The 27,891-nt window shown below is 46.6% G+C and overlaps 1 protein-coding gene across 11 annotated transcripts in view; it reads right to left on the reverse strand.

Annotated features, from left to right (window-relative positions):
• NLRC5 (NLR family CARD domain containing 5) overlaps window positions 1-26,355 on the reverse strand; it is an 84,486-nt gene extending 58,131 nt beyond the window's left edge. For 3 of the 11 annotated variants that reach the window (XM_030581322.1, XM_030581319.1, XM_030581317.1), the window contains exons 1-7: window positions 22,763-23,024; window positions 18,696-18,872; window positions 17,809-18,103; window positions 15,140-15,205; window positions 10,596-10,664; window positions 5,540-7,295; window positions 4,534-4,617 (exon numbers count right to left, since the gene is read on the reverse strand). In XM_030581322.1, the coding sequence (XP_030437182.1) occupies window positions 4,534-4,617; window positions 5,540-7,295; window positions 10,596-10,664; window positions 15,140-15,205; window positions 17,809-18,103; window positions 18,696-18,701 (2,276 nt within the window). In that variant the 5' untranslated portion in view covers window positions 18,702-18,872; window positions 22,763-23,024. Of the gene's footprint in view, window positions 1-4,533; window positions 4,618-5,539; window positions 7,296-10,595; window positions 10,665-15,139; window positions 15,206-17,808; window positions 18,104-18,695; window positions 18,873-22,762; window positions 23,029-26,269 lie in introns of those variants that run through there. The other 8 variants (XM_030581326.1, XM_030581327.1, XM_030581318.1 and 5 more) reach the window with 7 other exon arrangements.
• Window positions 26,356-27,891: the final 1,536 nt, after the last annotated feature.

Here is a 27,891-nt window from a genome sequence, read left to right on the forward strand (position 1 = left end):
CACCTTGGCTGTGGCCCCACTCACACTCTGCCCCGAGGCCCTGGTCCCGCTCGTCTTCTTCCTGTCCCCGCTCCGCCCACATGGGATCCTCATGCCAGGGGGTGAAGAGTCATGCACGAGCAGCTGGCTGCCTGACGGGTGGGTGGGGCTGGGGGAGGGTGTGAAGAGGTGCATGCATGGGAGCTGTTGACTGGCAGGCAGGTGAGGGGGACCTGAGTGAGGCAGCAAAGCAGCAGGCAGGGGGGCCAGGGGCAGGAGAAAAGAGAAGCGAGCGGCAGGCAGGGGGTGGGTCTCGTGGATGAGGCAAAGAGGCAAATGGCGGGGGGGGGGGCTCATGGAGGGGGACTCGGGGGGCTGGGATGGAGCATTGGCAGAGCTTCCAGGAGAGGAGGCTGAGCAGCGGCGGGTCTCAAGGCGGGGCCACCGTCTGAGCGCACACAGCCTTCCCGCATGAAGGTGTCACGCACTGCCAATGCCAGTACCACTGCGCTGCTGCAGCACGTGTGGTGAAGACATTCTATGTCGATGGGAGAAAGCTCCATCAACTTAGAAAAAACAGCCCCATGAGCAGCAGAAGCTTATGCCAGTGTCACTTAAGTCCCTCAGGGGGGTGGAATATTCACACCCCCGAGCAACGTAAGTTTTGCCGACATAAGTGGTAGTGTAGACACAGCCTAAATCTCACCACTTCTTCCTGCATAACATCTCTTAAGATCTCATCCTTCCTCTCCGTCCACTCAGCTAAAACTCTAGCACAATGGGGTCCTGATCCAGGTGCTACCCCAATGCCCCTTGCAGGCAAAGCATGGCTCTGCAGCGCCCTGCCTCAGTTTCCCTTCTCACAGGGCCCCTTAAGAACTTCACACAGTCCAAAACGTAAAAACCAAATTCCCTTGCTGGGGTTCTACTTCATTAAGTCTAAATAAACTTGAAATAAAATCTGCCTGGCATGTAGTTTCTCCTCTCAGATTCGGATGGTAGCCCAGATCTCAGCTCAGGGATGTAAGGAAAAGAATGACAGAGCTACTAAAAGGGATCCTGAAGAAAGTAACTGGGGAGATGTTGCTGAGAGCCCAGTCATAAAAAATGGGGAACTTGATGGAATCTAATAATATAATTAAAATGTGTAAAAGGGAAGTCAACTGTAATACTCATTGTAAACTCTAGTGCCAGGGTTTGCCTGCTGTGCAATCCTGTCAGGAAAGAACGAAATGGCATTCATACTGATTTCTTTTAGTTTACGTGATCAAGAGAAGGAGTAAGGCGAATGTTTACAATCAAGCAGGCTTATGCTATCTAGTTAGTGCTAAAGAGGCAGTAAGCCAGATATACTGAAACCACATAGTGTGTGTATAAGGACACTTGGCCAGAGTGGAATAATCACAAATGTAACCAGTCAGCTCAGTCATGCATACCAAGGTCCCACCGTGGTTGTTGAAACAAGGAGAACAGGCCTGGACTATTTATACAGAGTTTCTGGCCATCTGGAGAACAACAGTTCTTGAAGGGACTTTGCATTGTATAATGACTGTTAAAACAAATTTAAAGAGCACCAAAGATTACAAAGAGACTTTATGTAAATTATATGAACTTTAAATTGACCATTTCAGTAGCTAGCAGGATGTTGATGGAGAAACTGCAAACTGAACAAGCAATAACTGCAAAATTGGCCACAGGACGCACCACAAAGGGGTCCACAGAAAGGGACTTGCAGAGGTAAGCTGCTGACCGGACCAGACAGTGTTCAAGATGTGTCCCAAGATGGTTGTACAACAGTTATGGTCTAATTTGTCTTACACTAGCTGGTGTGACAAGATGTATTCCACAGTGAGTCAGGAAAATCCTAGTCTCATTTGCAAGAACTCAAAAGCTGATGCCTTGTTCCCTGATGGGATGGTAAGAGAGGATGACTCTCCTTTTGGTTGGACATTTTGAATCTTCAGAAGAAGTATGAGTCGACATACTAGAACCTCCAAAAAGAGGAACCAAGTTGGATCAGCCAGCAGAAATAGGATAAAACGACTGGTGTCCTTCAGCACATCACTTCTCAAAAGCCGAAGGCACCTGGAAGAGAGAAGACTGAGTTCCTGGGCCAGCAATCTTGGAGTCCTCTTGGTGGCACCAAATACCTATCTTAGACAGACCATCTTTAATGTCTCTTTCTATTTTCCAGCAGTTCAGGTTGCCTGTTAGCACACCGAGAAAAGACTATAGTTGTATCCATCCTTCACTCAATCTGTGTTCATGTGTCAAGTCCTGCTGTGGACAATTACCGAGCTGAAAGGTGAGGTCTGAGCAAAGACCTAGTGATAAGTAACACAGAGACTTTCTTTGGGAGATGTGATGGGGCCTCTGCCCCACACTGGTGGAGAAAGGGTTAAAGGCAGCCCTGGGGAGGCTGCGCAGCAGACAGGCAATCAGAGAGGGGCTGCAATGAGCAGCCAGTCAGGGCAGAGCAGGCCCACATATAAAGGGAGATACAGGGCAGTGGGGCAGTTCCCTCTTTGAAGCCCAGGGAGAAAGGACTGGGTACCTGAAGGACTGAAGAAACTGCCAGCACCCAGGGCAGAGCGGTGCTGAGCCGGGTCGGGGAGCAGAAGAAGCTCCAGCCTGACTGGCTGAAAGACTAATGCCCTGATACAGGGGCAGAGAAGGTACTAGGGAAACGGGGAGCGGTCCAGGGAAACAGAAGGCAGGGTTTGAAGGAGACGCAGCATTTGGCTTCCACCTAGAGGGTCCCTGGGTCAGAACCTGGAAGAGTGGGCAGGCCCAGGTCTCCCTCGCCCCCACTTGCCACTGAGGGGAGTGGCCAGTGAAGGGCTGCAGTTTGCCACTGAGGTAATTGGCTAGAACCTTGGGCTGCAGTTGGCCACAGAGGTGAGTGGTTGGACAGAGGACTGCTGTTCCCCCAGAAGGGAAGGAGAACAGAATGGTGCATGTGGGGCTGGAGGCCTGTGTCCTGAAGAGGATGTCACCGGTCCTTGAAGTGACACAGGTCTGGAGCAGAAATCACGCAGGTGAGACACCACTGGAGGAGGGCGCCCTGCGAAAAGACAGAGCTAATTCCCAGAATGACCAGCAGGAGGCATCATGGTGGTGAGTCCCGGCCTGTTACGTGAGACAACCCAAAACAGTCAATTGGTCGCTTCCTGAAACTGGGTACCTAATTAGTACGGACGGACGTATACATGCTTGTGTGTGTTCTCACAGAATTACAACATGTGTCTTTGTTTTGGAACAGGTTCCAACCAAGATTGTTGTAAAGTAGGTTTCAAACTCAGCAAGTTACTGTTGTTAACAAAGATTGCAGAACTGCACATGTCTACCATAGTTAATGGTAGACTGCCTTTGAAGTTCTAGGTGTATACAGACATAAAATGAGGCCGAAGTGACCTCTGTAGCATAGTTGCTTGCTATGATGATGGAAGGGTTTTTTTCATCACATAATAAATCTGCCCTCTCTAGAGGAGGTAGCTAGATTGATGGAAGAATTCTTCTGTCAGTCTAGCAGAGTCTACACTGGGGGTAAGGTTAGCTTGACTACATCTCTTGGGGGTGTGAATTTTTCACACTTCTGAGTGATGTTGCTAGGTCAACCTAAGTTTTAGGTGTCAACCAGGTCTAAGTATGCAAGCTTCTTGTACTGGACTTGGTCTATCAAAAATATAGGGGGGTTATTTTAGGTAGTTAGGACTGTTAGGCAGATCTTGGGGCTAAAATAACTCATTAAGAAATAGGTAACAAGGATTTGACTACTACAGGTCCATGGAGACAAATGCACCATGAAATCAATGATACATCTGAGATATATGGATAATATTTTCATCCTCTGGACAGACGGCTTAAACTCGCTTATAGATTTCCACCACAACTCCAACTACTACCCATCCATTAAACTCTCTCTGGAACACTCCCACACTAGCATCAACCTCCTGGACACCACAATCAGCTTCAACAACGGAACCCTACAGACAACCCTAGACAAATAACCCACAGATCACCACACCTACCTCTATAGACCATTCTTCCTATGCTGTACAGATATTAGGGTTGGTCAAAAATTTTCCATAGAAGCTTTTTTTTTTTTTTTTGAGAAATAACTGGATTTTCAACTTAACTCAATTTTTTGCAGAAAGTGTCTCTGTTTTCCTCAAAAAAAAAATTGATTTTTGAAAGCCTGAAAACCAAAAAGCTTTTGTTCAAAAAATGAAAGAAAAAAAGTGTTTCAATCCGCTCTAATAGATATAAAGGATCTTTACAGCAGTATAAGGTGATGCAAATCTTTTGCAGCTATCTCCTGGCATTTGGTAGCAATGCACAAAAGGTACCATATACAATCCCATTTTTCATGTATTTTTGTGTTGCACTAAACAACACAACAGATTATATTTTAGACAAGATCACCCAGAGCAAAAGATTTAAAATATATACGACATAAGATGGTGGTACAAAATCCAAAGGGGAACCCATTCCCTGTTCCTATTCAGCACTAGAGCAAAGTAAGATGGGTTGACCCTAATATTAAATGCTTACTCTAGTTTCTTCAGACTCTTGATCTTCGGTAAGCTTTTGGAAAGAGCAGCTGCAAATTCGTCACCAAATTTCCTGCTCCTAAAGCTAAAACAATAAAAGAGTGGGCTAAAACACGATAGAACAAAACAGAACTCTATTTTTTTCTAACATTATCTATGATCCAGCCACCTTATTGCATCATTTTTATTTCTAAACATATTAGTTCTTTAAATACCATTTCAACATAATCAAATGCACAAAGGGGGAAAGCCTTTATGGGCTTGGTTACTAAGACACTTCACGCAGTAGCTGTTGCTAAACGGTGGAGACAGTATGACGGAGCATTCTGCTAGCGCTATGATAAAGATAAATAATTCCTTACTTAAGGACATTTTCTACTCACGTTATATCGGTGAGCAGAGGAAAACTGACTCTTATGAACCGGAAAGGCCTAATGGTTCCTGCGTGTAAAGTATTGAAGTCAATGGAGTTAGACCAGGGATGAATTTTGTTCGAATGCTTTAAAGCTGTTATTGGAGAAATATACCATTTACACTATGGTAAATTAGTAGCACACGGTGCCCTGGAATGCATGCAATCTTCAAAGTGAACTTAGCACTCACAAAAGGTATCAAATTGACAGCACTGGAGATTGAAATGCCTATTTTGCCCCCCTCCCCCAGCCCCGGAAATGGAGGCTGTCAAGTACCAGCTTTAGCGATGAGATGGTAGTTCACTCTCTGTCTTTGATCTCTCTGCTGAACCTGTCCACAGCAATGGGGGCACCTGTCCAGTAGAAACTGGACTGAGAAAAGTCAGAAGGCAGCAAATTTCAGTCACTGTCAGTGCTTGCTGGCTGTGAACCAGCAACCCAGAGGTAAAATGCTTGGGACTTCACGGCTAGATATCTGAGCCCTCCAATGATAGGTAATTTAGATACCCATTTCCCATTCATTGTAAAGGTAAATGGGCATAGAAATCCCTTCAAAATCTCAATCCAAATGCACATCTTTCATGCATTTCTTACCTCAGATGCTCTATATTTTTACAGCTCGCTAGAACCTCCAAACAATCTAATTCCATGGGACAGCCTGCAAAATCCAAGTGAGTCAAATCTCGGCCACAGTTAATGATGAAAACCAAAGCTGAAACATCTAGAGGCGTCAATCTAAAGTTTCTAAATTCATACTTGAAATTTAACTGGCTCCCGACATGTTGGGCTAATTCAAGGTCTTGTGTTTCATAAGTACAATGGCAGAGCTCAATTATCTTGGGCCCCGTTAGATTAGTAGCTGCCAGCTTCTTCAATGACTGCAAAATGGCGGCTTGCTTGTCCCGCACCCACACCTGATTTCGTTCAGCTAACTGGGTGAGGAACGTCCTACATGCTTTCGATGAGAGGCCTGAGAGAAAGATGTGAAAATTCTCCATGAATTCGGTCCTGGCTTCATTTTTTAAAGTCCACTTTGACTTCAAAGAGAACTTTTTCTTCAGGTAATTTCCGTCGACTGCGTTATTTATCATCAAGTTCAGCGCAGCAAAGAACTCCTGAAGACTCAAGTGCACAAAGGCATGGCCGGCCTCTGGGAGGCTGTCACTCCTCTTCACCTCAAAGACGGTCAGCAACCCATGTAGGGAAGCAAACTCTTTCACATGCTCTGGGATATCATCAACGTAAAACACTATCTTCTTCTCTTCCAGGCCTTTCAGTGCAAGGTCACACAGACCCAAAATGGCCGTCCTGTGGTGTTTCAGCTGCGTGTCTTCACTCACAGTGCCCTCTGTCTGCTGTTTACTTATAAAGATGAGGAGCATTTTGATATAAAATTGGGTCATGGTCTGAGGAAGCTCCACCTTTGACAAACGCTTCCTCAGCAAATATTCCAAACAGACGCAGACAATGCAGCACAAGGCAGGGATCAAGCACATGCTCAGAAGCTTGCTGTTGTTTTTCAGGTGAGCAATGGCCTGCTCTTTGAAGGAATGTTGGTGGAAATAGTGGCTGGCGTACTCTTCAACTTTCTCGTGGTCAAATCCCCAAATTTCTGCCAGCAGATCTGCTCTGCTTAATAGAAAGTCGGGTAATTTCTTAGGCCGACTGGTGACCAGCACCGTGCACCCAGGGAGAAGTCTTCCAAAGCAGAAATTGGCAAACAGCTCAGATATGGACATAGGCCTGTGGAAGGCAGGGCTTACACAAGACGAGGCTGGCTGGTCTATGTTCCCCACAAATTCATCCAGCCCATCAAAGATGAACAACATGCGCTGGGCGTTCTTCAGCAGGTGCTGAAATACTGCATCAGGGCTATCTTCTGGCTGAAGGACCAAATCAAACAAAAGCTCCTTTAAAGTCAGCTTTCTGCTGATCAGATTCAGCTGCCTAAACTCAAAGAGAAAAGTAAACAGAAATTGAGGCAAAGCTCCTTCTGCCCACTTCTGGCAAAGCCGATGCATCAGCATGGTCTTTCCCATTCCTGGTTTGCCAAACAAAAGGATAACCCTGGTGGAACCCAAACTAACGACACTTTCAAACAGGTCTGAGACCTTCACAGCCGTGTCCACACATTCCTCTGCTTCCTGCATGCCTGCCGAGTCCTCCCTGGGTTTATCTGCTCTCTCCTTTAGTCTGGAAGCTTTACTCTGCCGGATGACTAGGTTGATGAAGGCTTGGCTGAAAGCAGGTGGCTGGGCTTGTCCCAAGACAGCTGCTCCTGCTGCTCTCTCATTTCCATACCTTTGAGACACTGATGCAATGATGAGATGCCGGTACCTTTCAGCTGAGTCTGAGAGACATAGAATGACAGAGAGAGAGAGTGTGTGAGACAGAGTGGTAATGAGAAATAGCTAGATCAACTTCATGAAAAGTGATCTTCACCATAAGAAACACAGTGAGACCGTGGAGCTGTGCCAGTTCATATAGGATCTGGCCCATTGCTTAACCACTGAAATAGACCCTGATTGTATTGGGAGGTTCACGGTCTAAAGTACTTCCCCCCGCCCCACTCCGGCCCCGATCTATTTACAGAGTCTATGTGATTCTTTACCTATGTCATTTAAAAAAAAATCTATGCTTCAAAACATGCATTTAAAACAATAACTCAATACCACAGCCCTACAACTGCAGAGCAGTATACCCAGCCCAGCGACCCTACACCAAGTAATTAGTAAACAAAGCAGCACTCTTGTACGACCTTGCAATAACAAGCCATCTGCATACACAATTATACAGTGTTATTTGCCCAAGTAGCATATCTTCCATCCTCTGCCTCATGGACCTGGTTTTGTGGATTCAAACTTCTCCCTCACACCACATAGGGAGTAAGACAAGCGCACAGCTCAAACAGACATTACGGGCTTCATGCAGAAATTACTGGCTGTGGCTGTCTGCCCTGTGTTGTGCAGGAGGTCAGACTAGATGATCATAAAGGTTCCGTCTGGCCTTAAAATCTATGGAAATTAGACAACGGTTAGAAAAGGTCTCCATTAGGACCCCAGTGGCTGGTTCAGAAATACACAAAATATCCCTGTCGTCTTCTGAGCAATCTCATCTCTGCATGGCGCTCAGCCCAGTGACAGATTGATTAACTCTGAGGAAAGGGATTCACTGCTGAGCTCCCTCCCAGAGACTGTGGACTATTTTTATTTCAAATGAGATCCTAGGGTGTTTTGTTAGGCTGCCAAAAATGCAGGAGACAGAGGGACAGATAAAGGGCAATGACTGGAACTTAACAGGTGTTCCCTCCCTCAGGAGGGCAGAGTCCCTTACAGGTGGCATCTGGATGTATTTCTCTCTTTTATTATCGATAATGTAGGTATTGATTCCTATAGCTAAGGTTGCCTGACACTTTCCATTATAAGACCCTGTTTTCAGTTGCTTTTAACTTTGACAAATGTTAATCATTCAGGCAAAATTTCCCATGCTGAGTATCTGCCTCAGGCTGAATTTTTTGAAAAAATTTCAGCTAAAATGGCTCAACCATCTCTGATTTTTTTTTTAATTCTTACATCCGCATCACTGAGAAGCTGTAGTATAGCCGTGCTTTGGAGCAGGGGGACTTGACATTTGACTTTTAGGTGGCCTTTTGCTGTGTCTGTAAAAATATGTCCAAAAAAAATCTCAGTTCCCACATGCTTAGTAGGACTTTGTTAGTGTTTGGCAGCTAAATTCTCTGGAGGTTACATCTGCACTGAGGACACTCCAACCCCTCACAGCTCCTGTCTGTGACCAGCCTGCACGTGCGCCATTCCCACAGAGCAACCGAGCATGCTCCAGCCAAGGCTGCAAAGGATGAGCTGGGACTTCCCTTGACATTGCTCCTCCTGGCAGCTGATGTAGTGCCAGGCACTGGAATTGAGAGCAGGGGAGACTCTGCCTCTCCTGTGTTCTCAGAGCTACCATTGTTCGTGCCCAGGTAGCAAGGAGGAGAAGGAAGACACAACCGGCTCAAATGCAGAGAGGTGAGGAATGGGGGTGAGGGAAGGATATGAGCTAGAGCCAGAAGGGGAGGAAAGAGGCAGGAGTAGAGAAGGGCAGAAGATGAGGTAGGAGTCAGAGCTGTGGAGGGGTCAGGATAGCTGCAGGGGTGGGACAAAACAGGTGCATGAGCAGGGGGGCAGAGGAAGGAGTTGGGGGCAGGAGCTGGGGAGTTGATAACCAGGTTGTGGGAGGGGGAGGGGCTGGAGAGGGAGCAAAAGGAGACAGGGAGAAATTGGGGCGGGGGGGCAGAAGAGTCCATAACTAGAGCTTACTTGCCTCCAGAACTTGGAATTGAATCCATGAGTCCTGAGTCTCAACTCTGCCGTGCTGTCTAGCAAATAGGCGTGAAACATACAGGTAAAATGTGTGTCCCCACTCCTATCTAGGGGCAGGGCCACATAAAAGATAACAGACTTCTGCTGCTACCAGCTACTCCATTAGTTTGAGCAGTAGAGGACTGTGCTGTGGATCTAAAAATCCCAGCCAGGCTGCTGACCCAAATAGAGAATCAATATGGTTCCACGTGATAGAATTTTGCTGGGTTTTATTTTTTTATTATTATTAAGTTTTTAAAAAACTCTAGAAATTATATTTAAAAAAAACTAAGTTAAAAGAATGTGAAGGTTGCAAAATCAAGCACCCAAAAGTTAGGCAATGCCAGAATTAGGGTTGCCTGTGCAACCTTAACTCATACCCACCTTGTGCATGTGCATTATGATACAGTCTTTCATTATAGCCATGAATTTGGATCCTGAGCTGGGATCAGAGTCCAGACCCCTCCAAGCTGAGAGCTATCCAACATTTTGCTTTGCACCCATTTCGGTTTCCAAACAACTCTCTGAATTCACGATGTGGTGGGACCAAGGCCTTGTTCCTGACCTCCTGAGACATGCCCCCTCTGAGAACACACTAGTACCTACTGGAAATGCTAGCTAGCTCCCTACAACCCTGCTCTCTCCAGCCCCTCTGTTGCTTCGTATTGTGCACCAATGTAAGTCATCTATAATTTTGCCATTCATATTTTGTGGGTGTTGGCTCAGGCCATACGGCCAATGTTGGTGTTATTCTGTCTCACCTCCAGTTTGTGGAAATTAAATTCTTCCTCAGTTTCTCTGGGTTTTGAAATAATACAAGTGCATTTTCAAATGTGCAAAACCAGCTCTGGAGGCTTATTGGAGTTTTGTAATAAACTTGCATGTTTCCGGAACTGGTTCCCCATTCCAAAAAAAAAAAAAATCTTTCATGAATAACAAATTGTGAAAGACCTTCTGGGCAAGTAATTCTTTCAAAGGGTTTTTATTCTAGATTATTTTAATCCATCATTTTCTAGAAGGGTTTTTATTGCACCTCTGAGCCAGTTTTTTGCTAACACCCATTGTCTTTGTGTCTCAGTTGCACATGAGATAATGTAGCTTCTCAACACAGGCTTCCCATAATGAGGCAGGATGACTTCTTGGTGCTTTTGATTTATTTATTTACACACACTGGCACACAAGAAAAAGAACGGGCACTTGGGTCGATACTGTATACGACACATACAAAGTCAATAACTTGGCATTTCCCCACAGATGAACAAGCTCATGCATCGTTTGAGAAATCCACATACCTAATGGTTGCTGTTTAGACTTTTTACCATTGGGATGAGAATTGCTTCCATGACGACGTCTTACAGGTCCTGAAAGTTGAAAAGCAGCAAACATATTAATGCAGCATTGTGAGCTTGAGATCACATGGTATAGCATCCCGTCCACAACAGCCAATCAAAACCCTGCAACTGCTAGGGAAAAGCATGGTTGCAGTGCAGTCATATATGGGGACGGATAACAGAATGTCAGCATCACCTGATTTATGGGAGTAACATTCATCTGTGCTTCACATATCAGGGAGAGGGTGTAAATTCTGTCACTTTGATCCCATAGTTGACTGGATGCATAAAAATGTCAGTGTAACATTAGAGGCTGTTCGTGGCTTTGAATATCTTCATTGGCAACACTTTAAATTAAAAGGGTATTTATTAAAAAAAAAGTGTTCGGAATTAGAAAATGGTTATCAGATGTTTTCAATGGATCCTTTCACCATTTGTTAAGAAGCATGGGGCTCAGACATATTGATCACCAACGCTTTAACCAGACCGTTCTCTGAGGGACTGTTGCAAAGTGCACTGAGTCTACCAATATACATTCCTAGATCCCAAGGCCAGAAGGATCCATTGTGATCATCTAGTCTGGCCCCCTGTACAGTAGGAAGTAGGAACTTCCCTGATTTTGCACTTCAACAAGTGTTTTAGGAAAACATCCAATCTTGATTTCAAAATTGCCATGATCAAGAATCCACTGTTGCGATGGTTAGTAGTCCTCATTGTTCCTTATTGATTGTCTGAATTTATCTAGCTTCAATTTCCAGTCATTGGATCTTGTTATATCATTGCCAGCTAGAGTGAAAATACCAGCCAGCATCTGGTTGGGAAGTTTGGCTCAGTCTTCATTAGGTTTCTCTCTTGCTTAGGAAAGAGGGTTTTTAAAAAAGAGCCAAACTTCCCAACCAATGACATTCATGGGTGTTTGAAATCAGGCAGAATGAGTCTCCCCCTAACCGCCAACCTGTGGATGTCGCCTAGCCTCTTGTGATATGTGTGTGCAATTCCCTAGCCCCTGACAGAACTGGATAGCGGAGTTTATGGAATCTGGCCTGTTACAATTGAACATGGTTACAGCTCTCTCTCAGTCTCCACCCGACCCAAAAGCCTTTCCTTAGATTTCCTCCAGGGTCAGACTTTGCACTTTCAGCTGCTCCTTCCAGCTGTCTGTCTCTCTCTTACAATTTTTGTCTGTTTTCAGTTTCTCTGTGTTCTGCCTTCCCTCCCTGCACACGTCTACTCAAAACAATATTCAGCAAAAGCTCCTCGGTGGGTTCACATACTCCTGATGGTTTAGGGTGGGGTTTATCCTTACAGTTATGTTAATTGAAAGCTGTGTCCCCACCTATCGAGCTCAATGAGGTTTTAACTCACTCCATAACAAGGTTTCACATAGCTCCTAACATTACCATTAAAGGATATCATTCATTGCTATTAGTTATTTATATTACAGGAGCCCCAACTGGGATCAGGCTTCCCATGGTGCAAGATGGTGCACACATATACAGTCAGAGGCAGTCCCTGCCCCCAAGAGCTTACAATCTAAACAGATCTGAACTGGGAAGATGAAATTTTAAAGGGCCAGGACTTTGCCATATTGAGGTTTTGTGGGGATACAGAGAAGAGAAAGAAGTGGATGCAGAGATATAGGGAGGGTAGTCTGATAAAAATCCTCTCAACTGTACATTATATAAGGAAGTAGTGAGAGGTGGGTTGGGTAGGATGTGGTTTTGAAAATGTAAAGAGAGTGATTCTTGCAGATTCAAGACTGAGATAATAGATCCAAAAGCTGCACACTGTACCACAGAAAACAGCCCACAGTGTCCTTAACATTTCCATAACCACAGTGTAATTTAGGCATATTCGTCCCAATTTGCAGTCATGTTTGTACACACACAAATGCGGGCCGACTTTATGCAAGTGCCAACCCCACGTGCATGCACAGTTCTGGGGATACAAGCATTGCATGGCTATCTAGCTGTGTGCATAAACCCTCAAGTGCAAAACGTGGGTGTGTGTTGCACATGCACAAATTACAGGATTTCAGGACCACTGGCAACAGTGACTCAGAGCCACATATGCCTGGCACCCTGCAGGAGCTACGTGGTCCTATGAATTTGAATCTCTGGCCATGTCTACATTAGAAACACTGCAGCGGCACAGGTGCAGGAGCTCATAGGTCGCTGTAGTAAACCCACCTCTCCGAGAGGTGGTAGCTAAGTGGACAGAAAACACCCATGTGAATTGTTCACACCCCTGAACTACATAGCTGGGTTGGTCTAATTTTCCAGTCCTTAGGGTATGTCTACACTACAGCAACTCTACCCGCATAACTAGGTAATACAGTGTAGTCTACAGTGTAGATGCAGCCTGTGTTGATGGAAGGGTTTTTCCCATTAGTGTAGGAACACAGCTTCCCCAGCGTAGCTGCATCTATACTGGGGAATAGATTGGCAAAACTGTGCTGCTCAATGGTGTGGGTTTTTTCACACACGTCCAGTGTAGCTGTGTCAACCTAACTTTTAAGTATACACCAAACCTTAGCTAGTCTCTAAAGTCACAGACCCACATACGCCTGGCCGGCGCTCTAAGCATAAGTCACCGTCTGAACCAAAGGCTCTGAACCAGAGTAGGCCTGGCTCTGGCAGAACAGCAATGCGCCAGGTGTCAGCGTACCAAGTAAGCACATTCCTGACTGGCCAGGACTGTACAAAAGCACACAGATCTCTCAAGTAATTGTGTAAACACATTCTCAAGAACACATCAACCACTTGTAAGATAAGGAGGGGATGACAGGATAACAGATGAGGATGTTCTAACTAGCAGGTACAGGAGTGGTAACTAACATCTGGAGTGTAATTGGTAACTTGTTTGTATCCATGTATAAAAGGAGAAGTCCTGGGGAGGGGAGCATCGCTGTCCAGCCTAGGGGACAGCATCCTGGTGTGCTGATTTGCCTCATACCATTGTCGTGGGCATACGTGTGTGTGTGCACACGTAACCATGGAGCCAGGGCACTAGGACTGCACTTTGTCGACAATAAACCTGGCCAAGTGCCTCAGCCACCAAACCGTGCCTGTGGTCTTTCTTTCCAAATAACACCGAGGTCTCCTGAAGGGGTAAGCGGCAGTAAGTGCTAGTGCAGCTGGCATCGGAGCACTGAGAACAGCAGCACTGAGCAGCCGTAACAAATTAGCAGCCCTAACAACTCTCCTCAGCACTTAACAACACTAATGGGAACTTCCTAGGCAAAACACAGAGCTCGGCGGACTTCTGACCAATTATTTCTCTACCATGCAAAATCACACATGAAAATCACACTTGGTCACAGACTTTTAGCCTGCCCGCCCCTGGCCAAGCGCAGAGCTCTGCACAGTGATCAGCTTGCACTGTTCTCAGACACTCATCAGCATCCGAGGTTTCAAAAATTCAGCTCTGTGTCTGCAGATTTCTTCAAGCTGCAGAGCACAGAATACAAAGGGTTCATTTCAGCATTTTTATTTCTACTTGTGTGCATCTTTGGGACGGATGCAGCAGTAAGGTTAGAGCTTTCTAGATGAAAGCAAACCCACATCCAGCAGGCTTCTTCTACTGATGCCGGCCTGTGGAACAATTGCCTCCCAACTCAGGAAGTGATAGTGCTGCAGCAATACTCACCACAGCCTTTCTCCGCCTGCTGCAATTCTCTTCATGCGGGTGGGTGGGGAGATGTGCCGGTGGTTTGATTTTAGAAACGAGACACTGTTCAAATGAGAGACTGAGTTTCTTCAGCGGTGTAACACCCATCCAATAGCAACACAAAGCTTGGCACACTGCTGGTCGTTAAACGCCTTCCACAAACCGCATAGTGGGGTCATGTGCAACCGGGGTGCGTGGAGGAGTCTGAGCCTTTCCTAGTATGTTGGATTAAAGGCCTTGGACTGACCTTTGGACCACAATCCATAGCCAGGAAACCAGGCACTAAGCATCACTAAGTCAACATAAAACCAAATGCATTTCCTCAAACTAACCCGCCGTGAGGCCAGTCATTCAAATGCAGTGAATTAGCCAGAGGGGGTCATGTTATAATGCCCTGGGGCTAGGAGCTTCTCTAGACTGGAAGAACAAATCAGCAGATCGTTGGCGAATTCAGGGCTTATTGGGCTTTTCTGAAACATGCAGAGGGAAATCAAAACCTTGGCAAATACCTGAGACGTGTAGAGAATAAGAGAACACGGTACAAGTGGGTTACCTCATGGGACGTTTCTGTCTGGGCTCAGTTTGTGGCCTACTCTATGGTGGTTCAGATTATTGCAATGTCCTGGTCTTTGGCTCCACCCCCAAGTACGGTTGCCAACCCTCCGGGGTTGTCCTGGAGTCTCCAGGAATTAAAGATTATGTCATGTGATGAAACCTCCAGGAATACATCCTGCCAAAATTGGCAACCGTACCCCCAAAGACGGCTACCTCGCAGAGGGCTGGGAAGTTCCTAGGATGTTATCCCCTTGCATTCGTGCCACAGGCACCGGGCTTACCTGTAGGTGGAGAAGAAGACTGAGTACTTGCTTCTGCAAAGGCTTCTTGTTTCTGGTTTAAATTACCTACAATTATTAATTTAAAATAAAATTAGGATACTGCCAGTGCCTCCCTCTAACTTGCTCCAAAGGAGTTAGGCTCACCTGTCTGCGGCATTACCAGCCTGACAAACCAAAGGTATGCAACATGCAAACACACACGCAATGCTGCAAAGGAAACCCCGGTGCAGTGTCTGACAATCTGCTGAATTGCAAACAGGCACAGGGCACCGTGTCCTACCTCAGATGTGCCCTGACTCTCAGTTAATCTTTTGTTCCCAGAGAGCTGTGAAGCTTCAACTTTTACACCATGCAGTTTGCTCTGGCTCATGATGGGACTCACAATATTTGCAGTGCTGGACCTGCCTCAGCCTAAATTTGACCCACCCGCTCATCCGTCAGGTAACCTGGTTACTCATGAATCACCCGGTTTCAGCACCATTCCAGTGGAGCAGCCTGGAGATGCCAGGCTGATGCTAAAGTTTCAGTTTGCCATGGATTTTTGTATTGATGATAAATTCATGCATCACAGTTGTCAAGGAAAGGGCAGAGGTTTCAACAGCCGGTGGAGAATAGTTCAGGTTTTCGTTATCCAGGAATGTGTGGGAAATGTTTTTGGCTTGTGAGATAAGCACAAATGCTAAGCTATCAGTAGCTAAATAGTTAACTGCATAGAACTTATTAGGTGCCAGAGTAAACACCCTAAAGAAATAAACAGGTGTTTTATTTCACAGCTGTTGCCTTCGGCTGCCTGCCTGCAGATTCAGACAGACATCACTACACTGGTTTGCACGGCTTCCGTTTGAACGTTTCTCTTCATAACCAGAACATTTTTCTTTTGAAATGAAAAAGACTTTGGAGCAAAGTTCTGTGGCACGGATTGGAGCTGGGGAAACTTCTGCAGAATCACAGACCCAGTTCAGGGTAAATGGTGATCACTGTATCACTAGTGATGAATGAACCTCCAAAGGTCTGGAGCTTTGGTCTGGATAAAGCTCAGCATTTATCAGAGAATCTTTGGTCTAAAAAGCATTAGACTCCCAAGAACAGACTCATTTCCAGCATTTGCTATTCTGCTCAAGCTGAAAGTACAATGACATCAGTACAGTATTTTGGTATTTCCATTTCCAGGGCCCAGCTGAAAGCAGGGAGATGCATGTAGAAGATCTCTCCGTTGTACTTGCCTGGTACCAAAAACCATGAACAATGACCATTTTAAATGCTTACTTAATATTGGTATTACAGTAGCGCTCAGAGGCACCCATCAAGATAATTGTATTAGGCACTGTGAAATTAGGGTGACCAGAGAGCAAGTGTGAAAAATCAGGACAGGGGATGGCAGGTAACAGGTGCCTATATAAGACAGACCCCTGAATATCGGGACTGTCCCTACAAAATCAGGACCTCTGGCCACCCTATGTGAAATAAACACATGAAACCACAACTCCTGATCTAGAGATTTTACAATCTAGGAAACTTTAAAAAAATAACACTGAATTCTGAGGCTAAAACTTGCTTTAGCTTGAACTCTGGAAGAAAGTACTAGTCAATTCTTATTTTTAGCTTGTAGCCAGATTTAACTTTGTTCCCCTTTCCTTTTCTGGGTGGATTGCTCCTGGAGCACTTGGCTATTCATGGAGGCAAACAGGGTTAATGTGCAATAACAAGACCACTTGCATCATCTGTCTGCTTAGATGAGCTGTCAGTTATTTGCATAACCTCCTGCTAGGCAGGAAACTGAGGGCTGAGGATATCCAACAGCTAAATAGAGAAGATCCACTCGGTGAAATCCTAGATCTACTGAAGTCAATGGGGCTCAAGATTTCACCAAATGTGTCAGGAACTATTTAATAAGAGTTTGGTGTCTATAACACTCTGTATGGTGTAATTCATTGTCAATGACGACAGCTTACGTGGAGCATCTCCCATATTCTGCTGTATGGACCAGATTGGGAAGAAATTTCTTTTGATGTTTTCAAAGGCAGAAAATCACCTCACAACTTTTGGAAGGCTATAAAGTCATAAAGACTGTGGGATAAATTGCTCCAGCAGGTGGCATATTCAATTATAATGATTTAAACAACTATATTAATATAATTATGCATGTAAAATAAAATGACAGATGTATATACTGTATCATTATCACTCTTTGTCCTCTCATCAAAGCTCTCAGGATCCTTATGGGGCAGAATACATTGTCATACCACAGTCCCAGCTTGGACTAGTCAATGCCCTGAGTTCTTCCAAAGAGATTTTGCCTCTAAGGACATTTCTAATTTGGGAACTGGACGTTCTGATCATCCAGAGACAGACCCTGATCCTGGAAGGTATTGCACACCCTCGACTCCCAGTTAGGTCAACAGGCATTGAGAGCGCTCCGTATCTTGCAGGATCAGGGCCAGAATGAGCAAAGTGGACACAGTCCAAACTGATCCATTTACTGTATTTCCATCCTAAAACATCCACTCCCATAATGCAAAATTCACTCCTGCCATTGCTCTGTCGAAGCTTAGACCTAAGAGTGGTGATGCTAGGGATCAAGGTTCTGGCTTCTTGTTTGGGAAAAAGCCAGTGGAGACTGTTTCAGTGTGAATTGCGGCTGATCAACCCCCTGGCTCTTTCTCCTTTACCTTCTCCTGAGGCACTCATGAGCTGTATCTCCAGGTCCATGGGGAGGCTGCATTCCATGCAGACACACTGGATAAACTGCTTCCAAATGATCGGTCCTGCATTCTCAAGTGTGTCAAGGAGCCACAAGACCTTTTCTTTGCAGTCAGTGATCCCATCCATGTGACTCAGGTCCATGTGAGGGAGGAAACATTTGGCTTTCATAAGCAGCCACTCAGGGGCATGACTCAGGGACTCCACCAGCTGTGGCTGAGCATTTGCTATGGCCCTCTGGAGATCCATATCCTCCATCTGGGGCTGGAGGGAAGAAACCGGATAAGTTAGTAATGGAGTTGGGAACAATGGAAACCTGCCTTTGCCCTAACACTTACAAATCACTCCTGCCTGGTGTTTAGTTAGGCTGCTTATACAAAACCCCATATCTATTGTTCCTTTGTCCATCCATCTCCCCACCACTTGTCTGTTGTATTATCGTCAGAATCCTAGACTAGGAGCTCTTTGGGGCAGGGACTGTTTTTGGAGTGTGGGTTTGTACAATGCCTAGCACAAGGCAAGCCAATCCTCGTTTTCAGGGGCTCGGGGGCTACTGTGCTAGAAATAAATAACGGAAGCAGAGCTGTGTACAACTTCATCATCAATAACTTCATTGATGTGGCAAGTTGGGCCATAGTTCACACATTGTCATAACAACAGAGTGGCTGGGAGGCTTTGGGCTCCAAGAGTGGCGTTATATTTTACTATTTAGGGGACTGATGCAGCCACTTTTAGTCATGCGCCATGGACTGCTGTGGGAACTGTGAAATGTTCTTGGCCCATTTGGTGACAAAAAACCATGTCCATGTTCTACTCTCACAATCTCTTCTCCCTTACACAACTGAAGATCTCCTACCTGCATCTTGAGACGGTGACTTTCTTTCTAGACTTTTACATTTTCAAATGTAACTGTGGATTCTCCTCCATTTCCTGTGGAATTACCGACCCCTGTAGACGTCACACTTTCAATAGACATCGGTTCTCAGATGCGTGTTTTGTGCATGTATGTGGATGCTTTGTCCTCTGCAGCCTCCTATGGGAAAAGAAGTGTACTGTTAACAGAGCAGGATATAAATACGCATGACTAAATGCAAAATGCCATATGCAATTACAAGTGTTTCAGATTTAGCAGTTCTGTCTAGAAGAGCAGCAGGGGGCTGGTAATGGGCTACAGAGCCTTTCATCTCCAGGCAAACAGTTCAAATCCTGCCCCTGTGAGGGCTGGCCAAAGTGTTTTGCCATGTGATGACTGGGCTGTGAGAAATGAGTTGGTAGACTCGGTCAAGCTCCTTGCACATCGAGTTTCATGTCAATGTGTGTGAGGCAGTTTTATCTCAAGATTAGAAGAGGCAGAACTGGATTCTGTTTTCAGCTCTGCCACTGTGTGAACTTCCACAAGACACCTTGCCTTTTTGTACCTCAGTTTCCACATGGAGGTAACAGCAGCCTCGGTGCTCTGAGACCTAGTTCATGCCTGGACGTGCTTTCAGAACCTTGGAGGAGCAGTGCTGCAGAACTGCAAAGCTCTAGTAAAACCACCAGCCCACCACAACTGACTCTAAAAAGCACTTGTACGGGTTATTTTGGCAGGAAGGCTAAGAAAGGAAGAGGCCATGGAGACTGAATTACCTTCTATTCCCTATTGGGGGTGAGAGCGTCCCTCCAGGCCCAGGGCTAAAACACATTGATGGTGGCTCAGAGTGGGGAAACTTGTACTGTTAATCTGATACCCTTCACTAAGATTATTTAATCTATTTTAGGGTTTACTATTGGCCCCCATCTCTGTAGTATCTGAGACTTCCCCAGGTGTGCTACCTATACTTTGGATTGGTCTTCTAGGCTATTCACCTAACATATTTCACCACTGGTCATTTCACTTGCCAATTAAGGAGATGAGACCGGATAAATGAGCTGCAGCAACAGCCTGAGAGTGCATTCTGTGCAAGTAAAAATGGTTCTGTGCAATTCTGGGAGCATAAGGATGATGAGAGAAGAAGTGAGTGAGTTTGCAGATCATGGGATAGACGAAGTGCCCGATCCAAAGCTCATTGAAATCAGTGGAAAGACGCCCATCAGCTTCAGGGGGCTTTGGGATCAGCCTTACAACATTGCCTCTATTTCACAGAGGATGTGCATTTTTTGGCACAATCAGATTCTGCTCTCAACAGGTGGAAATGCAGGGCAAAGCATCAGTATTAACTCATTGATACAGAGTTTCGAGGTGTACAAGTGTCAGGAGTGTTAAACTCTAGATGAGAGTTGCTGATGTAGTTTAGAGTTAAACGAAAGTGAAAATACACAGACCTTAACTCCCTCGCACACAAAACAAAACAAGCCAAACTAACCCTGAAATCAAGGGAGTTACAGCATGGATGCATTTGACTGCGCATGTGTGTGTGCGTGTTCGTGTGTAGAAATGAATCAAAACAGCAAAGTAGCATCTGTCAATTTTAGATTGCCATGAGCTACCAATAGGGTGAGACACAGTCAGGTGACAGGATTCATTTCTCTGAGTTGTTTTTTTCTTTTTTGATCTCAGATAGTCTTCACCTTCTAGCCAGTATCAGGCATTTGTACCCATGTCCCACAGCCTCTTCCCCCACTATCAGAAGTGCTTTTGTAACAGAAAAACAACTGCAGTAACAATAATCTGACAGAGCGAGCGCTGTTCTGCAGAAACCACCTTCCAAGCCGGCCATTTTACTGACTGGCTGCACCCTCGTTCCTGAGTTTGCATTAGACCCCAGCCAAGTAGCCTAAGACCTAGCAACATGTCCCCTTTTGCCCTCCAGTGCCCATGTGAGCCACGGACGAAGGCCAGGGTTTGGCATGGAGCTGGGGGAACAACCCAAACCAGAAACTCAAAAGTGAAAGAAGGCTGATGGCTGGGCAGCCTGAGAGAGACCCTTCCTGCCCCTCCGGGGCCACCTGGGTAGCTGAGCATTGCTTACGAGTGCAGGCCAATTTCTCTCGCAGGGAAAGGACCACTCCCCCTTCCCCTCTCTCTATAATTAAAGGCGTACTCCACAACACCAAAATATAGGGAGACGGGAAGCAGCCCCATCCTCAGGAATCCAGAAAAAAAATAGCCTGACAACAGATTCCCTCTGCTAAAGCCAGAGAGGCACAAACCTTCCCCAGTGCACACTGTCCCCCAGAGGGGATGTGCCACCTGCCCCACCCCACCCCGATTTGCTGCTTGGCTTGTACAGAGTATGCTCACATGGACTGAGCATGCTCAGTAATGCTGCTGAAGCCGGCTGCCCTCACGCTGCCCGCCCCCCCCCACCATCGGCAAGCATGGGTCGCCTTTGTTGCCACCCTCTCCACAATGTCTCTTAGAACAAAATCAACCACCATCACCCTTCCTAGTACTGTGATGGGAACAGGATTGATTGGTAACATTCATTTATTTGCAAAGACTTTGAATCTCAAGATAAATTGACTGATCGCTGAAGGTCTTTTCACCAGGCCAAGTGGGGTTTGCCATCACAATTCATCTCGATGCACCAGTTAATTGGTTAATTTGTCCTCCCAACTGTACCGAACTCTTTCTTTCATTCCTCCCAAACTCTAGCAACTTTCTGAACTGCTCTGGATCTTTTAGTTGGCAAACTCTTAATAACAGTCCTTCTCTTCTATGCACATTTATGCCAGCATTCACAAAGCTGCTGTAGTTAAGAGCCTGTCAGCATTCCCATTCTAAATCCAGTTTTCAGGATGTATAACTTGGAAATGAACTTTTGTTCTGTGTTGGAATAAGAACAGCCACACTGGGTCAGACCAAAAGTCCATCTAGCCCTGTATCCTGTCTTCCAACAGTGGCCAGTGCCAGGTGCCCCAGAGGGGATGAACAGGACAGGTAATCATCAAATGTGTCATGAAAACATGCTGGCCAAAGAGCAAATAAAAATAAGCCTACTAAGACTCTCCAATAGTCTTTAGCAATAGAGCGTCTCAAAAATTTTCCAATGGAATTTTTTTCCATCAGCCAATGTCTTTTTGTCTAAATAGAACCTTTCCACGGGCAAGTGTCAATTTCAACAACAACAAAATTTCAAAACGAAGAATCAAAAATGTTTTGACCTTATCGGAATGGAACGTTTTGATGTTTCATTTCAAAATTACTTTCCATTATGGAAGTTATTTTATGTTATAAACACACACTTTTAAAAGATATCAGAACAAAATATTTGAATGCTATCAACAAGGACAATGTTCTGATTGACCCAAATGATTTTTTAAATTTCATTTTTGAGGAAACATTCATATTTTTATTTACGCTCCAATTTGGAATGAATTCCCATGGAACGGAAATTTTAAGTTTTGGCCAGCTCTACTTATCAATCTTTGGGACACAATTATTTGAATTTTCTACCGCTGAGCAATTAAATTAATTTTACAGTATAAGTGACTGATCTTTCCTCACCTTTGCTATATAGGGACTACTCACATAAGTAAGGAATACTCATGCAAATAAGAGCTTGCAGGATTGGACCATAATACCACGGAACATGGCAGAAGTACTAATCGAAGGCCATCAGTCCAGAATGTCAACTCTTGTAAACAGGAGAAAAATTGTACACGAATAAGGGAACAACGTGTGAATACAGCTTAAAGTACACAAGATATTTTAATCCTCAAAATAAATGCACAACGCAACCCAGCCCAACGGGTAGTGTGGTTCAAAGATCTATATCCTGACTCCAAACTAAGGCAGAGAGACCTTTACAGCCAAACGGAAACATTTTGGGTTCTATCACAGCCTTTGTAATGCTTGAGCAGCAAACCGATCAAAACATCTGTGGAAAAAAGCCAGCATGCATGCTGCTCGCCACCCCCAGCATGAAACATAAAACCAAAACGTGAAGCTGACCACCATGAGCCTAAACACTGCACAGACACTGGAGAACATGTACTTACCAAGGGCGAGAAAGAAACACAAACCACCACAGAAATGGACAGAGACGAGGACTCTGAAATAAGAGAGTCCCAAAATTGTGTCCTTCTCTTTAGCTCTGATCTCTGCACGTCTCAGTAACTACTTGAAACTACCTCATACGTACACCCCCACACTCCCCTTACCGGGTCTGGTAAGGCACAGAGCCTAACTAAAACTGAAAGTAAAACCGACAAGGAATTCCCCCTTGCAACGGCCCTTTCCTGCGTTAAAAACAATAGGAATTCATTCCAAACATACAGATGGGAGACTAGGTAAAAACAACATCCCTCCCTAAAGAATTCCCCGCAAGGAAATGAGCCAGCCAGCCAGCCTCCACTGGCGCTAACCCCAGCTCAGCCACAGTGAAGGTTATGCTGGTGGGAGCCTCAACGTCACATGGCTCTAAAAACACTGATGGGAATTTCCCCCTAAAATTCCCAAACACGGACACAGCCTCAAGGAATGTAAAGGGAAGGTTCAAAAAGCTCAGGGTTCTCGCTTTGGATACGACACAAGATTAGGCGAGATCCTTCGAGACTCGGGCAATCTGTGAAACATTCCAGCAATCCAAAGAGGCTTGCATGAGTCAATAGGAGGGTCCTGAGGTTATTCTGTAATAGCTAGCCACAGAATGACGGCAGACAAACAGCTTGGTAAGGGTTTAAAAGGAGATCAGATATTACTATTTCTTCACCGGAGCACAGATATGGCAGGCCAGACTCTCTGATGCTGATTAAATCCAATGAAGCTGATACTGAATGAAGATCCAGCCCAATATGTATTAATAATACCTAGGACTTTTCCCCAGTAGATCTCAAAGGCCAGTATCATTATCTGTATTTTACAAATGGGGAAACTTAGACACAGAGCAGGGAAGTGACTTGCCTAAGGTCACCCAGCAGGCCAGTGGCAGTGAGAGGAACAGAACCAGGTCTCCTGGTCCCCATACTGGTGTTTTATCTACTTGGCCACACTAGCACGTGGTGGAAACTAAATAATATAATCAGATAATAATTAGGCTCAGCAGCTACAACTACAAGCTCATTAGCTGGGCTAAAAGGACAAGAGCTGCTGAGCCTCATGTTTCAGGAAGAAATGCTTCCCCCTCGTTCCTGAGTCTTGTCTACGGGAATCTGGGAAGCAAATCTCTCAGCACTGTGCTAGCAGCAGAGCAACTTCTCCAGGGCTAGCAAAAACTGGGAGCACTAGTGTAGACACAGCACTGGCTGTGTTGTCCGGACTTCCTCAGAGCAGGATGAGATGGCATGGCGGGGAAAACAGTGAGAGGATTCCCTAAGATGGTCAATGCAGACTCTGCCCTAGGGTAGTGTGAACACAACTGGCACCCACTTGTTTATACCAGATGGAATTGCAAGCAAAGCAGTCACTGTGAGAGCCCCTCTACTTTAGAAGAAATTCTCCCACCCCCTCCCACCACCTGAAATCGCCCTTGTTTTCTGACCTTTCAAGCACACCCCACCTATTTGGGCAGACCTGACAGACACAGGGTTTGAATGTTGGTGGTAGTTGAGTTTTGGGGTCTTTTTTTTGACATTTTTTGAGTGGCTGATTCTGTGCAGAAAAAAAGGCTATGGCTCTGTTATTGGTGTTACCTCAGTTTGCTGCACAGAGTCAGGGACAGTTGTCTTTATGCGTCTATATTGACAATAAAATAAATAAATACAAATCCGAAGGGGAAAATGTCTACCTTTAGGACTATCTAGAGGAGTGAAGTTCTGGAACAGCCTTCCAAGGGGAGTAGTGGGGGCAAAAAACATATCTGGCTTTAAGATTAAGCTTGATAGGTTTATGGAAGGGATGGTATGATGGGAGAGCCTAATGTTGGCAACTGATCTTTGATTATCGCCAGATAAGTATGCCCAGTGGTTGGTGATGGGATGTTAGATGGGATGGGATCTGAGTCACTGCAGAGAATTCTTTTCTGAGTGCTGGCTGGTGAGTCTTGCCCACATGCTCAGGGTTTAGCTGATCGTCATATTTGGGGTCGGGAAGGAATTTTCCTCCGGGGCAGATTGGCAGAGGCCCTGGAGGTTTTTCGCCTTCCCCTGCAGCGTGGGGCATGGGTCACTTGCTGGTGGATTCTCTGCAGCTTGAGGTCTTCAAACCACAATTTGAAGACTTCAATAACTCAGGCATAGGTTAGGGGGTTGTTATAGAAGTGGATGAGTAGGGTTCTGTGGCCTGCTTTGTGCAGGGGGTCGGACTAGATGATCACATTGGTCCCTTCTGACCCTAGAATCTATGAATCTATGAATCTATGAGCTGGTTCTATAATCATTGGACAGGAACTCTAAAACCCCAATCTCTCTGAATTATCGATACGTTGGCAAATGCTCCTTTTCTAGAGCAAAGGGAGCCATAAGAGATGAAAAAAGTCAGATTTGCAAGCTAATCAGGTTCCATTTTATTAAGTACGTGCACACCTGGTTTTTAGGCAAGAAAGGGCTATTTTGCTCATTTAGTGTGGTCTCCCATAGAACACAGGGAACAGAATTTCACCTAATTACTCGTCCAGTAGAAGGACCTATTCTTTTCTACTATGCAAGTGAACGATACTCAGCCCAGTAACTTGTGGCTGACTCTTTTAGAAAGACATCTGGGCTTGATGTAAAAACTTATCCAGGTTGATAAGCAACAGCAATTTCAAATCAACTGTCCTCTCACTATTTCAACCATTCAATTTAACCAGTCAGGATAAATGTTTAAATTTAAAATACAATAAGATCTAGGAAGAGGGAGCTTGAAAGAGACACTGGAAAAAATAATAGGGACACTGAGGAGTATTGTGCTAGCTGCAACACTCACCAATTTAGCCACTAAAACTTTCAGGAAACAGAAAATTAACCTGGCACTATTTTAACCTAGCTGTGTCAAGGAAAGGCTCTGAATGGACTAAGCATCCAGAGACAGTGGCCCTCACCCATTGTCCTACCCTACTAACATCCAACCTCAGAAATCCCCAAAACCAGGCTGTATTCTGGAGAGAAGAGTCCCTCCCTGCAAGGAATCGCTCTTCAGCATCAATCTGCGGGCAGATTTTATGCCCCACCCGCGGGGAGCCCATCCCTCCTCCCTGTGCCAGCCCACCTCCATGTGCTGATGTGGAGAAGGGAGCAGCGGGCTGGCAAGCGGGGCACCTCTAAGGCACCCTCTGTCCCAGAGGGCTCAGGCTGTTAACTGCCTCCCCAGAGACAGAGCCAGGGCGGAGAACTGGTGGCGGGTATTGCACCCGCTGTTTAGCCTCAGCGCAGGGCAGGGGGGTGAGGTGCCCCTTTGGTTGCATTGCCTGTGCCTGCAGGACCATGGAGAAGGGGTCCCGACAGGGCGACCAGGCAGCAAACGTGAAAAATCAGGACAGGGGGTGGGGGGGTAGTAGGAGCCCATATAAGAAAAAGACCCCAACATCGGGACCAGTCCCGTCACCCCAGGTCCCAGCCCCCAGCACCGGCTGGGAGGGGGACACTCACCCCGCTCCGTGGGGCGCCCCTGCCGCGGGGCTCCCCGGTCCGTGCTCATGGCGCCGCTGCCCCCCCGAGCTCCGGTCCCGGCCGCCCCAGCCCTGCGCCGCCCGCAGCCACCGCCCCCTTCGAAAGTGAAAATAAATCCAGGGGTGCGATCGCGGGAGCCGCTTCTGAGAAACCATGTGATGCCGCTGCAGCTGTCCCGGGCTCCGGGCGGTGTCCTCCTGGGCGGGCCGGAGTCCGGGCAGCATCCTCCCGGGGGCGGGCCAGAGTCCGGGCCGGGGGGACAACCGGGGGCTGAACCTCAGCGCCTGGAGCGGAGCACGCACCGGACTGAGGCCACGTGTGGTTCAAATCACAGATCAGGTCACATGGGTTTTGTGGCGCTCCACATTGCTCGGTCTCCTGCCCGCCCCAGACCCTTAATCCGAATTCTAATACTCCCGTAGGTGTAAATGCCAAGAGCTCAAAGGGGCTGGCAAACCTTCCGGGGGAGACCTGTGCCAACTACGAGAGCCATTTGGTCTGGGACCCCTGGAAAGCAACCCCCAGCCCGGCCGGTTCTCCGAAAGCTGCCGGAAAGGGGGCGGGGGCTGGTTGCAGGTGGCGGTGGCCGGAAAAGCGTGGGGTTGGTTTCTGGTTTGCGGAGTAGGGTTGCTTGTCTTTGAAGACGCTGCTCTTCAGAGTCGGTTTCTCTCAGGGTCCAGCTCCGCTTGGAGCAGGAGCCTCACCCAGCTCCAGGACATGCAGACCTGCTGGCGCTAGGAACCAGAGATGGACCGGAGCGGGGGTAGTATGAGCACCGGGAGGGGGCTATCCCCGAGCCACAGGCACCTCGTGGCCAGGATGGGACCGGACGGGGGGGGGCGCTAGCCTCAAATAGTGTAGACAAAATTGTCAGTCCGCTCTTCTTGCAGCACCCGGCTGACACAGGAGAGGGAAGCACAAATCCTGCCTCTTCCACAGCGACTCTGACCCAGTCCTTCCATCCCACTGTGCTCCCTGGCGGATACCTCCTCCCTGCCTCCAGGGCTGGCTGGTTCCATTCTGTGGGGCTGGAAAGGCCTGTGAGATCCCCAGGTACAAGGACCAATGATCAGCAGCAGAGAAGCCAAAAGCGCAGGGAGCCATGCAACTCTGCTCTCCAAGGGCTTATCGCAGGGTGGCCAACCGGAGCCTGTTCATTGTCAGAGAGCCACAGCAATACATCAGCAGCCCCCCATCAGCTCCCCCACCCCACTCCCAGCGCTTCCCACCCACGGGCGCAGCTCTGCCGATCAGCACCTCCCCCCTCCTTCCTGCACCTCCAGATCAGCTGTTTCCTGATGTGCAGGAGGCTGGGGGAGAGTGAGGACATAGCAGGCTCAGGGGAGGAGTGAGGGCAAGGCTTGAGCAGTGAGTGCCTCTGGCACATTGGAACATTGGCACCTGTAGCTCCAGCCCCGGAGTCAGTGCCTATGCAAGGAGCCGCATATTAACTTCTGAAGAGCCGCGTGTGGCTCCGGGGCCACAGGTTGGCCACCCCTGGCTTATCAGGTGGTTCTTTGGTCTGGGGGCACTGAAACTCATCCCATGTGCAGGACAGCACAGAGTAAAACCAGGCTGGACTGACAGCAATGGGCTTCCCC

This window comes from Gopherus evgoodei, chromosome 12 (genome assembly GCF_007399415.2).
Source record: "Gopherus evgoodei ecotype Sinaloan lineage chromosome 12, rGopEvg1_v1.p, whole genome shotgun sequence".
Classification (NCBI taxonomy): Eukaryota; Metazoa; Chordata; order Testudines; family Testudinidae; genus Gopherus; species Gopherus evgoodei.